Source organism: Ochotona princeps, chromosome 2 (genome assembly GCF_030435755.1).
Source record: "Ochotona princeps isolate mOchPri1 chromosome 2, mOchPri1.hap1, whole genome shotgun sequence".
In the NCBI taxonomy this organism is placed as follows: domain Eukaryota; kingdom Metazoa; phylum Chordata; class Mammalia; order Lagomorpha; family Ochotonidae; genus Ochotona; species Ochotona princeps.
In genome coordinates, this window is record NC_080833.1 from 75,327,183 (window position 1) to 75,344,272 (window position 17,090).

The 17,090-nt window shown below is 44.8% G+C and overlaps 1 protein-coding gene across 1 annotated transcript in view; it reads right to left on the reverse strand.

Moving 5' to 3' along the window:
• Positions 1–17,090, reverse strand: part of GTF2B (general transcription factor IIB) — a 44,234-nt gene that overhangs the window by 21,376 nt on the left and 5,768 nt on the right. The window contains exon 2 of the mRNA XM_004582069.3: positions 16,021–16,127. Coding sequence (XP_004582126.1) covers positions 16,021–16,127 — 107 coding nt within the window. The remainder of the gene's footprint in view (positions 1–16,020; positions 16,128–17,090) is intronic.

Genomic DNA, 17,090 nt, shown 5'->3' on the forward strand with positions numbered 1-17,090 from the left:
GCGTCAGCAGGCATCTCCTGACAGCCTCAGCCAAGTACGGATCATCAATCTCAGGGAGTAGAACCTGTGGGTGTGCGATCCGGCCTCAGCACACACACTGCATAATTAGACCACCTATGCTGCTGACCCTTGAGCAAAGAAGCCAACAACTCAAAGTAATAATGAAGATGCTGTGGACAAAGCCACTGGCACTGAACGCAAGTTCTTCAGTTCATGAGAGGGACTTCTCTAAAGAGATAGGAAATCCCTATGGCCCTGATTGGCAGAAAGTAACCACAGAAGACATGTGATCAGTCTACACCCTTTAGCAACAGTAAGAGTTATAGCTCTGAGAGGGGAATGAAATGGGACAGGTAGGTAGCCAGCTTAGGCTTATGAGCCGGAAGCTGCAATCCCCCTGCTCTTTGTAAATTCCACTTGCTTACCTATCAATCAAATCACCAGGATACACTTTCCCTCACCAGGGACTTGGAGCAACATCATGAAATCATTCCCTTTCCCTTTCCCAAGATCATATGAACACAGTCAACAGGTAATAGAGCTTCTTTTTCCCACTGACACAGACTGGAAGGCAGAAACATTCCCCACTGTCCCACCGTTCCCCTCCCAACCTACTCCATCCACAAGTACGTTCCATGTATGTCTGTGATTCCCTCGCCTTTTAAATAAACTTGAAATTCTGTAATGCAAATAAAAGACAGCCAATTAGACAATATTTACATGTTCAACAACATTAAAATAGCCACGAAGTCCAGAATTAGGCTTATCTGCAAAGAGGTCTACATCTGACACTGCAGTATCTGGGTCCAATTCCCACCTCCAGCTACCTGAGGCAGTAATGACAGCACCATACCTGGGTTCCTGCCCTGACCTGACCTGGGTGTCTGCACTGAGTAGCCAGCCCCCAGTTTCAGTCCCTGGGCTACCGCCAGCATGTGGAGAGTGACTCAGGGGATGGGAGCTTGCTTTCTCCACTTCCCAAATATATTAAAAATAGCCAGAAAAATATACAATAAAGGACATACAACATATTATGTAATTATATATATCAAGGAAAAAACATTACAAAGCAGTAATTATGTGGCAAATTTGTTTTCTAGAATGGCAGCAGTATCTCCTATTCACATGTACTTTTGTCACTCTCACTTGCAGGTAAACCCATCTTTCCACTCTGTAATTTAGGTGTCTCCTACAACCACAATGACAAACAGAATAAAGACATGATCCTGTACCACTTCTGCACATCTTAACTGCTCTGGTGTAGCTCCCACTTTTTTTCTCATTAACATCTGCTCTAGAGATATGTCTTAAAAACCAACTACCACATATAAAATACAAAGCCCTTAGGAAGAGAGGCCACAGAGCTCAGAGGCAACAGAACTCAAGTGACACGACTCTTGCACTAGCAGATCCTCCAAGGTCTAGCCATGCCAACTCTCCAGGTGAGTCCTTTCCAAATCACTGCTAAAATAACGTGACTGTAATATGTCAACACATTTTGGGGCAATTTCTAGATTTAAGTGAGATCCTGAAGTAGGTAATCTGCTTCAATCTCTTTCTCCCCCATGAACTATATCCCTACCACTTTGCTATTCAAATAAATGCTACATAAACCTTTTTAAAAAATGGTGCCATTCAGATGCTGGCACTGGGGGCTAATTCTGTCAAGTTAAACTGCAGAACCACCTAGAGAGTGCATAATCCGGGAGTGGTAGTGGACCCAGTAGGGAAATAGTGGGCTCCTCCCTCTTGGGTTACCAGTCCCACTGGAAAGCATGAAAACCAGGACAGAGGCAGGGGTGGCTAGACAGAAAGGCACCCAACAACATCTGTGTGGGCTGGATAGTGGGGTTGGTTGGGTTGAACTAGGCTTCAATGCCCACTGACACATTTGAGAGCTGAATGGGATGTGGGACAAACTGGACCAGTCTGCTGTACATACTGGCAAGCATGGGAACCAGGGCAGGGGGCAGGCCTGGTGAGGGTTATTGTGGGTCTCTCAGTCTAGGCTGCAGCTTCCACTGGACTATGTGAGGGCCAAGTCTGTGGTGAGCAGGATCAGGCTGGACTCCAACACCCATTGGTTTGTGTAGAAGACAGGGCTGGAAACAGAACTGACCTAGAAATTGCAACCACTAGCATATGTATAAGCAGACTGGGGCGACGGACTATGCCAGACCCTGTACTGGCATGCACACATAAATCAGCTCAGATGAAGTTTCTTTGGGGATCCCTCCAGCTGAACTGATCTTGGAACCCCAACCATGAAGAGCAGTGCAGTTTCCATGGTCTGACCATGGAGTGCATGTGTCAAAGCTGAGCCTCCTGAGAGGCTCAGACAGAGCAGTGGACAGCATATCCAGGTGCACATGGAGGATATGGCAGTCAACTGGAACCTGCAGAGGATACCTGGTACCACAACAGAGGACAGAACAAATCAATCATCTACCCCAGTCATGTGTAGGCAGTGAATACCTGGGCAAATGGAGACTCTAAGGTGGACTAGGTCAGCCAGTGGATTCTGGAGACATTTCAGTGTGCTTGGAATGGCAAGACTGGCAGCAATTCAGAACTGCCAAACTATCAAAACCTCTTAGTAGTGCTCTCGGAGCATTCCCCACGTCGAGGACCCTGGGATGAGTGGGAGGCTGGTTGGGGCTTCTCCCTTTATCTCTCCCCTTCCCCCAGATACAGACCAAGAAAAAACAAGAGAGAGAATAATGGAAACAATGGTCTTGCCCACTTTCCTGTAGCCCTTGACTCTTTGTGCCCTAATCAACTGTCGAACAATTATCAAAATAAAACAACAATTTTTTAAAAAAATGGTGCCATCATTGTACTGCAGTAGGCTGGACTGCCACTTGTGATGTTGGCACCCACACACAAGTCCTAGCTATGCCACTTCTAAATCTTTTCATTGAAATACCTGGGAAGGCACTGGATGATGGGCCAATACCCGTGCTGATGTCACACATTACTAGGGACACAGACGGCATTTACAGCTCCTGGTTCAGTTATGGCTGTTATGATGATGTGGGGAGGGAATGAGAACACAGAATTTTTCTCTCTCCCTCAGTCTCTCACTTTTTCTGACACTTTGCCTTTCAAATAAATAATTTTTAAAAAGTAAGAACTGGGCTTGGAGCAATAGCCTAGTGGTTAAAGTTTCCTTCACCTTGCGTGTGTCAGAATCCTACATGGGCACTAGCTTGTGTCCCGGCTAAATCGCTTCCCATCCAGTTCCCTGCTTGTGACCTGGAAAAGCAGTCAAGGACAGGCTAAAGCCTTGGAACCCTGCACTGGCATGGGAAACCCGGAAGAAGTTCCTGGCTCCTGGCTTCGGAAGGGTTTAGCTCCGGCCACTAAAAACCTTTCTCTTTCTTTCTCTACATATATCTACCTTTCCAAAAACAAACAAACAAACAACAAAACACATAAAATAAATCTTTTTTTAAAAGTGGAAACCACGTGGTTTTGAGACTGGATGGAGCATCTCAAGCAGACTGAGTGAAGATAAGAAGGAAAAGGAGAAATGGGTTCTCCTAGAGGCTGAGTTAGCTGAGAATACATTACTCTACAAAGGAAAAGTGGTGGGGAAGACAAGAGAACCACCGAAGCCCTGCATTTCACACTAAAGAGAATTAGTGAAGATAGGCTGATGTAATTTTTATCCATATGTTAAACATTAAATACATATCTGAACAAATTCCAAAGTAATTTTTGTTCTGGAAGCTATTAATTAAAATAAAGGCTATTCAAAATGCTTTTTAAATGAGTAGGGTATAACCTAAAATCTTTTATAAAATATAAAATTTTATGGCAAGCGAAATAAAACTATGTCTAATAAGATCATCTATTAGGAAATATATTACGTTGTATGAATTCAAAGTCTTATGAGGATCAATTCTAAATAGGATAAAGACAAAAATGGTATATACCCTTTAGTGGTTTGCAGAGCACTGCTCCAACTTGATTTCATCACTTTCTATGGCGTAAGAGGTGAAGGCTGAATTAAACTGTCAACAAAGATGCATGCCTTCAAAACTATGAGATGATACAAATTCACGTACATATTTGGTACAACCTACACTTATTAGCGATATATGGTTAACATGTCTATGTGAGTAAAGACATACATACACACACACTTCTATATGTACATATATGAAGTGTCATGCTCAATCTGTAGTTGACTTAATTTGCTTGATGATATTGTCAATAAAATAGAACTCTGTTATCAGATTCTTCTCCCACTGACCTTGTTTGGTCATGGAATATTCTTCATTCACAGGACATTATACCACAAGTTTAATTATAAATATCTAAGTGAGTAAACTGTATATGCTTTTGTAAAGATTTATTTTAATCATTCTAAAGGCAGAGTGACAGAGGAGGCAGGCATGCACACACACACACACACACACACACACACAGAAACATATCTTCCATCTGCTGGTTCACACCTAAAATGGTCACAACCACCACAGCTGAGCCAGGAAGAAACCAGGAACCTGGAACTCCATTTGTCTGTTCCAGATGGGTAGCAATTAGCCAAGAACTTGGGTCATCATCAGCTGTCTTCCCAGAGACATTCATAGCTGGATTGGAAGTGGAGTAGCCAGGACTCTAACTTGCTCTCCTGTATGGGATGCAGATATTCTAAGACATGGCTTAATGTGCCCCATAATGCCAGCCCCCTACTGTATAATATTAATGAGCCATTAGTTATATTCATATCAGAAAAAAGAGAAATTGCTATACATTATAGAGATTATATTTAAAATTATTGAGACCTTACATTTAATCTAGTAACTTAGGTGAGATAAAATACAGTAGTCCTGATGCTGGTATTCAAGAACTGGTAAGTTAATAAAGCAAGATGGCAAGACAACGAATTCCTTTAGGTTTGAAGCAGCAGAAAAATTAGATTAAAAAATAAGGCAGTCCAAGTGCAAGAGAGCACATAAGCCTCATGAGCAACATCTGTCTCTAACTGCGCTGTCTGGTCCAATAGCCTTGCCGGGGTAAGCAGAAGGAAGGCTAAGAAGGAGACAGAACCACACTGGAAAACTTTTGTTTTAAATGGGTAGTCATTCTGGAAAAAAAAAAAAAAAAGACAAATTGAGGAGAGAAAGTATGGTTATCAGATTTTTATATGTAAAATACACAAAATCTGTTTTATTTATATCAATAAAAATTTAAAATTGAAGAAATGTGCCCTCACATGGCACAGTAAGCTAAGCTTCCACCTTGTAGTGCCAGCATCCCATGTGGTTGCCAGTTTGTATCCCGGCTGCTCCACTTGCAATCCCACTCCCTGATTAAGCCTGGGAAAGCAGCACAGGCTGCCCAAATCCTTAGGAACCTCCTCTCACGCTGGAGACCCAGAGGAAACTCTTAGTTGCTGGCTTCAGATGGGCTCAGCTCTAGCTGTTGAGGTCATTCATGGGGTGAACCAGCAGACACACCTGCTTTGTAACTCTCTCCTTTCAAATTTTTAAATAAAATTTTTAAGAAATGGGGCCCGGCGGCGTGGCCTAGCGGCTAAAGTCCTCGCCTTGAAAGCCCCGGGATCCCATATGGGCGCCGGTTCTAATCCCGGCAGCTCCACTTCCCATCCAGCTCCCTGCTTGTGGCCTGGGAAAGCAGTTGAGGACGGCCCAATGCATTGGGACCCTGCACCCGCATGGGAGACCCGGAAGAGGTTCCTGGTTCCCGGCATCGGATCGGCGCGCACCGGCCCGTTGCGGCTCACTTGGGGAGTGAATCATCGGACGGAAGATCTTCCTCTCTGTCTCTCCTCCTCTCTGTATATCTGGCTGTAATAAAATGAATAAAATCTTTAAAAAAAAAAAAAAAAAATTTTTAAGAAATGACAGACAACCAACAGTTAAGATTTTAACTCACTCATAAAAATATTGCAAAACAAATTAAAGATGAAATTATATTCAATCTCATGTCTCTCCCTATTTATCAGTTTGATCTTAATACTTTGGAAAAATTAAAGTGCTCTCATTTAAATCAAGAGTTAACATTTTGTGTAAAATTTCATACAGTAATATTTTAGCCTCTGTACATACTCATAAAAGGATAAAAAGAAAATCCAGACATAGTAAAAAGTAAAACAGCAGCATAATTTAGGGAATTCATACTGGGTAACATGTTATTTAACTGGAATTCAAACCTGTTGTTTCCTATCATCAAAACCAACTATGACTATAAACCTACCACTGATACAAGATTTTACGTATTTCACTTTTACATGTCTTTAAGTACTGCTAAGTACTGATACTATTCCATAAGCATGTGATCTCAATTGAGCATATTTACTGTTTGGATGACATAATAGGATTTTATTACATTCTTTTCCTAATATTTGTCTTTGGCAAAGTTTGATCTGAACAGCAGATAGACAAACAGAGCTCCTATCTATCAGTTCACTCCCCAGGAGCCCTCAACAGCTAGGGCAGAAGCCTGGAGATGAACTCAGTTCAGATCTCCACGTGGGTAGCAGAAAGCTAATTACATGAGCCATATTCCAGCTTCTCAGGGTCTGTATTCACAAAAAACCACCGCGGCTTGAAATGCTAGAATCTTACATACGCACCAGTTCAAGCCCCCGCTGCCCTACGTCAGACTCAGTTCCCTGCTCATGTGACTGAGAAAGCAAGTGCTTAGGCCTGCCATACACATGGGAGACCTGGATGGAGTTTTGTTTCCTGGCTTAAGCCTAACCATTGTAGCCTTCAGAAAAGAACCAGTGGATTTCTCTCTGTATCTCTGTGATTCGAACAAATAAATAAATCTCCAAAAGCACAACACAACGAAACAAAAAAGGGGAACTACAGCCAGGTATTGAACCTAGGCACTCAATGTGGGATGTGGGTATGTAAAACTTTACAGTAAAGGCCTTATCTTTGATATTAGCATTTTAACATATTGTTACATTGCTGATTAATAATTTTTGACTGAAGGTTGATAGAAGCTTAATTGCACAGTAAACTGGATTTTGAAATAAGAAAATGTTCATAGCATTTACAAGCAAGCCTGAAAAACACTGCTAGAGAGTTTGATCTTGGCAAATACAGCTACCACAGATCTGTGTAACAACGAACATCTTGCTTTAACTAAAATAAAAAAAAAAATCTTTATTTGAAAGCCAGAATAAGGGTGGAAGAAAGGACAGAAAAAGAGCTGTCATGGGCCGGTTCAATCCCCAGATGGCCACGATGGCTAGGGCTATACATGGCCTAAACCAGGGCTTTACTCTGAGTATCTTATGTGAGTAGCAGGGACCACACACTTGGGCCATTTCCACTGCTCTTCCCTGGTCTCTAGCAGGAAGCTACATCAGAAGTGTGGCAGCTGGGATTTGAATATGTGTCCTTGGGATGCCAGTGTTGCAATCAGAGGTTTTATAGGCTATGGCATCACACTTGTCCCTTTAACTTTCAACAGCATTGTAAATACACAAGTATGTACTTACATGAAGCATATAAAATCAGAGATCTGGCACAGATCTAGATACTACCTCAGGGGTTGGTGTCGTGGCTAAATAAGCTAACCTTCCACCTTCAAGTGCCAGCATCTCATATGAGTGCCTGTTAGTGTGCTGGCTGCTCCACTTCCCCCCCAACTCCCTACTTAAGGCCTGGGAAAGCACTGGAGATGGTCCAAGTGCTTGGGACCCAGTGCTCACATGGAAGACCCTGAAGAAGCTCCTGGCTTCAGATCTGCTCAGCTCTGGCCACTGTGGCCATTTGGGGAGTGAACCAGTGGCTGGAAGCTCTCTCTGATTTCCATCTTTCTGTAAATCTGCCTTTCAAGTAAAATAAAATAAATGTTATTAAAAAAAATGCTCCCTGAGGCTGCATTCTGGTCTAGATAAGAATGCAATCTCCCTAGATACAAATATGGACTGAGGCTGGGAGCACCAAGCTGGGCTAGATGCCAGCACCATCTGGTGCTCTGGAGAACCTGGTAGATGTAGGACTGACTAGGCTGGGTCTCTGCCCCTACTAAGCCATGTGTGAGCAGTGTCTGGCTATGGACAAGCCTTGGCTGGGGTCAAACAGCCAACATCAAGAACTGGAATGGACTGAAGGCCAGTAATGAGGGCTAGCCCATGAACAACCAGTATGTGCAAGACCTGGCACAGGCAGGGAGAGGTTCTGAAGGAGGAGCTTGGGAAACTCCTCTGTCGAAACACAGCCCCTACAGGTGAGCGCAAGAACCACGATATGGAGCAACTCAGACCAGGTGAGAGGAAGATACCCACCGGCATACATAAAGCATAGGTGTGGGGCAGACCAGGCTGAACCCGTTCACATCAACTGCTAGCGAATCCGAGCACCAGCATAGAGTGTGGGTCAGGCCAGTTTCGGTCGCAACACATACCAGTGCACATTAAGGAATGCCAAGGTGAGGTGATCCATACCAGATTGGTTGCAGTGCCCAAATAGTACACGTAAGAACCGGGGGGTAGGAGGCAAAGCCGGCAGGGCAATGTGGGCTCCCCTGCTGGACAACCACTCCCACTGGAGAGCATGAGTTGGGATGGGGGCAGACCAGACCAGGCAGGGCTACAACACCTGTGGGCCTCAGGTGAACTAGACTGGGGAAGGGCCAGATTGGGCTGACCGTCCCAACTGGTGCAAGCAAAAATTAGAGTGGGTGAGGGTTGGTTGGGCTTTGCCACATCATCAGATGGCAAAGGCTGGCACCAGGGGCTAATTCTGCTAAGTTAAATGCCAGAACCACCCGGAGAGTGCATAATTCAGAAGTTGGAGTGGCCTAGTAGGGAGACAGTGGGCATCTCCCTAGTGGGTAAAGACTCCCACTGGACAGCAAGAAAACCAGGAGAGGGGCAGGGGTGGCTAGACAGAAAGGCACCTGCCAGTATGTGTGCGGGCTAGATAGTTGGGTTGAACTAGGCTTCAATGCCCATTGACAAGTACCAGAGCTAAATGGGATGTGGGACAGACTGAACAAGCCTGCGGTAAATACTGGCAAGCATGGGAACCAGGGTAGGGGCCAGAACTGGTGAGGATTTTGGGGAGTCGCCCCAACCAGGCTGCAGCTCCTACTGGTTTGCGTGAGGACCGAGTATGAAGTGGGTAGCATCGAGCTGGACTTCAACACCCATTGGTTCAAGTGGAAGACAAGGCTGGAAACAGAACGGACCCAGCAATTGCAACGACCAGCATGTGCATAAGTTGACTGGTGCGACGGACTGTGCCAAAACCTGTACTGGCAAACTCACACAAGAATCAGATGAAGCTTCTTTGGAGATCCCTCCAACTGAACTACTGATCTCAGAACCCCAACCATAAAGAGACTATGTCAACCAGTGGATTCTGAATAGGTTTCATCGCGATTGGCAGCAACTCAGACCTGCTGAACTATCAAAAAACTGCTTGAGCAGGACCCTCGGAGCATGCCTCACGTTAGGAACATGGGATGGCTGGGAGGCTGGGTGGGGCTTTTCCCTTGGTTTCTCCCCTGACCCCAGATACAGGGGGAAAAATGGTATTAGTGTGGAAACAATGGTATTTCTGTAGCCCTTGACCCTTTGTACTCTAATCAACTAAATAAGATTTAAATAAATAAGTTGAAAAAATTGCTCTGAGACCCTCACACATGGGTTAAAGAGTCAGATCTGTGTCCTATTCTAGCTTCCTGTTAATCACATCCTGGAGGCTGAGAGTGACAGCTCAAGTAGCTGGGTCCCTCCAACCATGTGTCCAACCCACACTGGGTTTCTGCTCAGGCTTCGGCTTAGCCCAGCCCTGCCTAATAGCAACTAGAAGCATGTGGACAGAGACCTAACAAACGGAAAGTCTGCTTCTGCTACTCATTTGCATTAAAACAAAAAAGATATATGAAGTACATAAAACCAATTTGACATTACTTTTGATTAAAATTACGTTAGCTTTTGTCAAACTGATTTTGGTGCAGCATGATTTGCATACAAGAGCTGTTTTGTATTATAATTCTGTTAAAATTATTACAAAATAATGGTAAGTATGCAGCAAAAGTTAATTTCCAAAACTCTTCAATATTCAATAGCAGTAACAAAAGGTATTACTCACTGGAAAGATTTCATTCACACTCCTAAGTTCAAGAAATCTCAACAAAATTTTTCCAATGCTAATTTTACCAAATCACTACTAGGTGACAGAACAGGGCAGATTATTGAGCTTCTACTGCTAAACAGTCACAGAATGACGGTATAAGTACGCAGGAATGCATGAGGCTCACTGTTGACCTTACTGGCTCAGTAACACGTAAGAGATGAAATTTTTCTACAATGTACCTGTTGAACAGCAGTAAAGTGAATAACCCTGATAGGATTTAAGCATCTTAGATTTTCACAATTTTTGTAAAATTTGTACAACTAAATCTTCTGTTCTGCTTCAAACATATTTTTACAAGATACATTTTTATTGAAAGGCAGATCCACAGAGGAGACAGAGAAAGGTCCTCAGTCCGCCAGTCCACTTCCCAAGTGGCTGCAACAGCCAGAGCTGAGCTGATACAAACCAGGAGCCTTCTCTGGGTTTCCCATACGGGTGCAGGGTCCCAAGGCCTTGTGCCATCCTCCACTACCCTGCCAGGCCACAAGCAGGGAGCTGGATGGAAGTGGAGCAATCAGGACACGTACTGGAACCCACCTAGCATCCCCGGTGGACGCAAGGCAAGGATTTCACTACTAGGCTATTATACTGAGGGCTCAAACATACTTTTTTCCATTAAAGATTTTTTTAATTGGAAAGTCAGATATACAGAGAGAAGGAGAGAGAGAGAGAGAGAGAGAGAGATCGAGAGAGAGAGAGAGAGAGAGAGAGAGATCCTCCATCTGCTGATTCACTTCCCAGGTAGTCACAATGGCTGGAACTAAGCCGATCTGAAGCCAGGAGCTTTTTCCAGGTCTCCCATGCAGGTGCAGGGTCCCAAGGCTTTGGGCCATCCCTTTACTGTTTTCAAAGACCAAAAGCAGAGATCTGGATAGGATGTGGAGCAGATGGGACACAAACCAGCAACCATACGGATTCCAGCAAATGTAAGGTGATCATTTAGCCACTAGGCTACTGTACTGGACCAGTACAAACATTTTTACCATCATCACCTATAACAAATCTGACAGATTCCATTATTGTACTGATTATTTTCACAGCTCCTGTGGAAATATTTTGTGCTAGTACTATGCACAAAACTCACAGAAGCTAATTCTGTCACTTCAAACCACGCACTGAATCCCTGGTTAAGCTACAGAGAAGGATCAGTAACATCTGCCCAGTCACCAAGAACAAAGGAAAAATACTTGAATTTGGCTTGGTTGTTAGTTGACTACTGACATTGCTACAAATGTCCTCCACTCTTTTTTTTCTATGTTTGACATACAATACACCCCTCAAAGACTTTTACTTCAGTTGCAATCTCATTTTTGTGAAATTTCCTATGATTAAATGTTTAACCTTTTTTTGTTTTTTTTTTTAATTTAATTGAAAGTCAGATATATAGAGAGGAGGAAAGACAGAAAGATCTTCCGTCTGCTGATTCACTCCCCAAGTGATTGCAATGGCCGGAGCTGAGCCAGAGCTTCTTCCGCATCTCCCACATGGGTACAGGGTCCCAAGGCTTTGGGCTGTGGGGAGCGGGGTGCCAGAGCTGCTCCCAGGAATAGGAAAGGCCTTCACAGGATGGCGGCTGGTCCAGCGCCAAGAGGCAGGGTTGGTCTCACCAGCAGGTAAACAGCAAGTCACAGGGATAGGCTGATGCCCTTGCTGCGATTATGTCACTGCTACTGGCCTATCAGGTAGTGCCAAGTGGAACCACGGGGAGAAGTGATTGGTGAAGAGCAGTATAAAAGCAGCCACCAAAAGCAGTAAGACGGACAAGGAGGAAGACGAGAACTACGGACAGAATGAGAAGAATGGGGCAGCAGAGAGGGCTAGAAAAGCTAAGGCGTGCCAGACGAGGAGAAGGACGGGGAGAAGAATGGTGGACGGAACAAGAATAGGGCAATCAGAGAGGGGTAGAAAAGCTGAGGGAAAAGCTAAGGTGTCCCGGACGAGGAGAAGAACGACGGACGGAATGAGAAGAACGGAATGAGAAGAACGCGGCAGCAGAGAGGGGTGGAAAAGCTAAGGAAAAAGCGGAAAAAGCTAAGGCGAGGGGGGGGGCGGGGGGGAGGAGGAGAAGAACAATGGACTAGGAGAAAAGGAGGAGAAGGAGGACGTGGAGTGTTGTGGGCTGAGGAGCTGATTTACATTCCTTTAGCTGAGCACCCGGCCTTTGCAGACTCATTGGCGTCCTATTGTCCTGTTAATGGGCTTGGGGGAAAGAGGATATAATATGGTAATAAACAGGCTTAGCGGAGACGGCTCCCAGCACTTCTAACACCATCATGGTCTCCGTGTGTCGGTGCTTTTCGCTCGGACATTCGCGGCTCAGCTAGCCGTGACAGTGGAGAAGAATGGAGCAGCAGAGAGGAATACAAAAGCAGGGAGAAAAGATAAGACCAACAGGGGAAAAGGCAGCAGAGAGAAGGGTATAAAAGCAGCCGCTTTTGGCAATAAGGGGTCTGGTTGCGGTTCCAGCTTTTCCCAGACCCTCAAGAGTGTGCCTCGTAGGTAGTGTCGCTGCTGGTCAGCAACACTGGGCCATCCTCAACTGCTTTCTCAGGCCACAAGCAGGGAGCTGGAATGGCATGCAGGGTCACCGGGATTAGAACTGGTGCCCATATAGGATCCTGGTGTGTGCAAGGTGAGGACCACAATAATCCACACTCCACTGTATCTTAAAAGAATAGAATTGAAAGTTCACTTTCTGCAGTACACCAAACAGCTGAATCAAATAACATGAGAATCACCTATGTTTTCTAAACTGCTGTTAAAGTGTGACAGACACCAAAGATACATGAACAAGTGTGTGTGGCTGGGTTGCAATAAAAAACTTACAAATACTACAATTTGAATTTTTTTTTTTTTTTTTTTAAAGATTTATTCATTTTATTACAGCCAGATATATACAGAGGAGAGACAGAGAGGAAGATCTTCCGTCCGATGATTCACTCCCCAAGTGAGCCGCAACGGGCCGATGCGCGCCGATCCGAAGCCAGGAACCTGGAACCTCTTCCGGGTCTCCCACGCGGGTGCAGTGTCCCAATGCATTGGGCCGTCCTCGACTGCTTTCCCAGGCCACAAGCAGGGAGCTGGATGGGAAGTGGAGCTGCCGGGATTAGAACCGGCGCCCATATGGGATCCCGGGGCTTTCAAGGCGAGGACTTTAGCCGCTAGGCCACGCCGCCGGGCCCTACAATTTGAATTTGATCCCGTTTGCACATGCCCTAAAGTACTATTCTTCTGATTTTTTTCCAACCATTTCAAAATGTAGGGCCCAGTCTGATGGCTTGCTCAACTGACTAAATCATCATCTTGAAAGTGTTCACATCTCATATGGACACCTACTAGTGTCCCAGCTGCTCCACTTCCCATCCATCTTCCTGCTTGTGGCCTGGGAAAGCAGTCGAGAATGGCCTAAGACCTTGGAATCCTGGACCCACGTGGGAGACCTGGAAGAAGCTCCCAGCTCCTGGTTGCAGACTGGCTCAGCTTCAGCTGTTGTGGTCACTTGGGGCATGAATCAATGGATGGAAGATCTTTCTGTCTTTCCTGCTCTCTGTATATCTCCTCCTCTCTGCATATCTGACTTTCCAACAAAAATAAATCTTAACAAAAAAAAATTGCTTTACTTAGAAGATTTTAATGGCAAGTAGAACTTAATTCCTATAGTAACTCTAAATGTTTCCATTCCTAAGAAATTCAAACGCTAAGGATCATCCCCTTCTCAAGTGCTGGCTGCAATGTCACTATAGAAATAATTTGAGGGATAGGCACTGTACAGTGGCAGGTGAAGTGCCCCCGTCAAGCCAACATCCAAATGGGTGCCAGTTTGTGTCGTGGCTGCTCCACATCTGATCCAACTTCCAGCTGACGCACCTGGAACAGCAGTCGATCTAAGAAACCCAGACAAAGCTCCCGGATCCTGGCCCTGGACCCACCCAGCCCCAGTCACTGTGGCCGTTTGAGGAATGAACTAGCATTCAGTGAATTCTCTCTCTAAATTCCAAATAGATAAATAAATCTTTAAAAAAATTCATGAAAATAAATTTCATTTTAAAATCTCTCATTTCTGGAATAGTGAGCATGTAGTAAGTAAAACCAAAATTTGAAGTATTATTTTTGGACAACAATTTAATGTCAGAGATTCTTAAGCAGATAATCCTATTTCAAAATAGGATATATGAGAAAATTTTAAAAAGCTTGTGGAAGGACAAGCACTAGGCCAGCAGTCAAGAGGACCTGGGATGATGTCCCAGCTCATCCTCCAATTCCAGTTTCCTGCTAATTGTCCCCTGGAAGGCATCAGGTGACGACTCAAGGAATTAGATTCCTGCTACCCTCACCAGATACCTAGACTGAGCTCCCAGGTTCTGGTTGGCCCAATTCTAGCCACTGCTGACATCTGGAAAGTAAGTCAGTAGATGGCAGCTCTTTCTGTTTTGCAAACAAATGAAGTTTTAAAAAGTGCATGAAATACGGAATTAGGGCCTATTTTATTTATTCACTATTTAATATGTACAGTATTCCTTTCTCTCCACCCTCTAGCAAATAAACTAAGGACCCAGCAAGTTAACTGTCCTTTTGCATCTTTCTAATTAGCTTCCATCCTTACTATAAAATATGTATCAGAAATACAACAAAACCTGGTATCTCCAGACGACTTTGCTCTTATTTCTGGTTTTGTTTCTTCTTCTAATATAAATTACTTGTAGGTGAAGAAAAGTCAGAAGCTGTACGTTGCAAAATAATTTAGAACACATACCACAGCGCCCAGAGCAATGGCTCAATGATCAAATCCTCACCTTGCATGTGTCAGCATCCCACATGGGCACCCGTTTGTGACCCAGCTGCTCCACTTCCCATCCAGCTCCCTGCTTGTGGTCTGGGAAAGCAGCAGAGAATGGCCCAAAACCTTGGAACCCTGAGCCCATATGGGAGACCTAGAAGCTCCTGGATCCTGGCTCCAGATTAGCTCAGCTCAGCTCCGGCTGTTGCAGCTACTTGGGGAGTGAACCAGCAGATGGAAAATCTTTCTCTCCCTTTCTCTCTTTAAATCTGTCATTCCAATAAAAATAAAATATTTAAAAAAATAAAGAAACTAGGCCTGGCGCCATGGCCTAGCGGCTAAAGTCCTCACCTTGAACGCCCCGGGATCCCATACGGGCACCGGTTCGAATCCCAGCAGCTCCACTTCCCATCCAGCTCCCTGCTTGTGGCCTGGGAAAGCAGTCGAGGACAGACCAAAGCTTTGGAACCCTGCACCCGCGTGGGAGACCTGGAAGAAGTTCCTGGATCCTGGCTCCGGATCGGCATGGCATAGGCCGTTGTGGTCACTTGGGGAGTGAATCATCGGACGGAAGATCTTCCTCTCTGTCTCTCCTCCTCTCTGTATATCTGAAGATCTTCCTCTCTGTCTCTCCTCCTCTCTGCTCTGTATATCTGAAGATCTTCCTCTCTGTCTCTCCTCCTCTCTGTATATCTGACTTTGTAATAAAAATTAAAAAAATAAATCTTTAAAAAAAAAAAAAGAAAGAAAATATACCACAATAGCTGCTACTGCTTTGGCATAGTGGTTAAACCTCTGCCTGTACTGCTGGCATTCCCTATGGTCAGTTTCAAGTCCCTGCTGTTCCACCTCCAATCCACCCCCCTGCTATTCTGTCTGGGAAAGCAGTAGAAGATGGGCTCCTGAATCCACATGGAAGACCTGGAAGACTCCAGGTTCCCGGCTTCTGACTGGCTGAGCTCTGACTATTGTGGTCATTTGGGGAGTGAACCAGCAGATGAAGATTTCTGTCTCTCCTTCTCTCTAAATCTACCTTTCAAATAAAAACAAACAAATGTTTAGCAAAACACGATAGTGATTCATATTGTACACATAATAATTACTCACCTACAACCAGGCCACATTCAGGACAGATCATATCACCAGCTCTGTAGTCCTCCACTAAAATCGCATCTGGATGGTTTGGACATGTGACTCTTGGAAGAGCATCCAAACTAAATTAAAAACAAACAAATACACATATATATATATCTCTTCCCAACGTGTATCAAAACAGTAAAAGGAGAGGTTTAAACACTTTAACTTTATTCTGAATGTTGTTTACACAGTCGAGAAGGATGTATGCCAATGTGGGCCACTGATTCAGTTGGGGAGGGCTGAGGTATGGAAGAAGGTGGGGCAAATGTTTTCAACCTTTTCTTTCTTTTATCTGTGGTGGGAGTGTGGTGAGAGGTAGTGGTGGAGGAAGGGAGAGAGAAGGGGGCTGGTCCTTGCTGCCAAACTGCATCAGTAACCATGAATGGAGAAGACCATCTGATGTTATCTTAGAGATCTTGGATTTGGGGAAGAATGTTCCAACGTTGTCACTCGATTGGTCCTGACAGTTCTGAGATAGCAGCTGACTTCACTGTTCCAGGGTTGAGAAAAATCTTTCCAAGGTCAACTGGCTGACCAAGTTCATCCTGGTGCATTCACACACCCAGACACCTGCTGCCAAAGCCAGGCCAGGAGTTTTGTCCAATCTGTTCTACTTTCTACCTCCCAGCAAAGCACTCAAGTCCTGCTTGCGCTGGCCTAGATGATGTAGCTGTCATGTCCCAGTGTTCTTCCTGGCATGCTGTTCGCTGCTCCAGTCCCAACATGCGTTCCAAGGTTAGACCATGTATTTTCTGATTTTTCCTGTGGCTGGAGTTTGAGTCCAGCAGCCTAGCTGGAGAGTTTTCCAGGAAACCTTGCCAAGGGTGACTTCAAACCGGACTCTTCTGTGTGCCAGCTAGTACAGGGTCCAGTTTAGTTCAACACCAGCATCAACCTACACATACTGGTGAATGCAGGTCCCTGGTCAATTCCACCACATCTCCTACACAAACTGACGGGTGCTGTGGCCGAACCCAATCCAGCCTGTCACAAACCCAGCCCTTATGCACACTAGCAGGAACTTCCACCTAGTCAGGGCA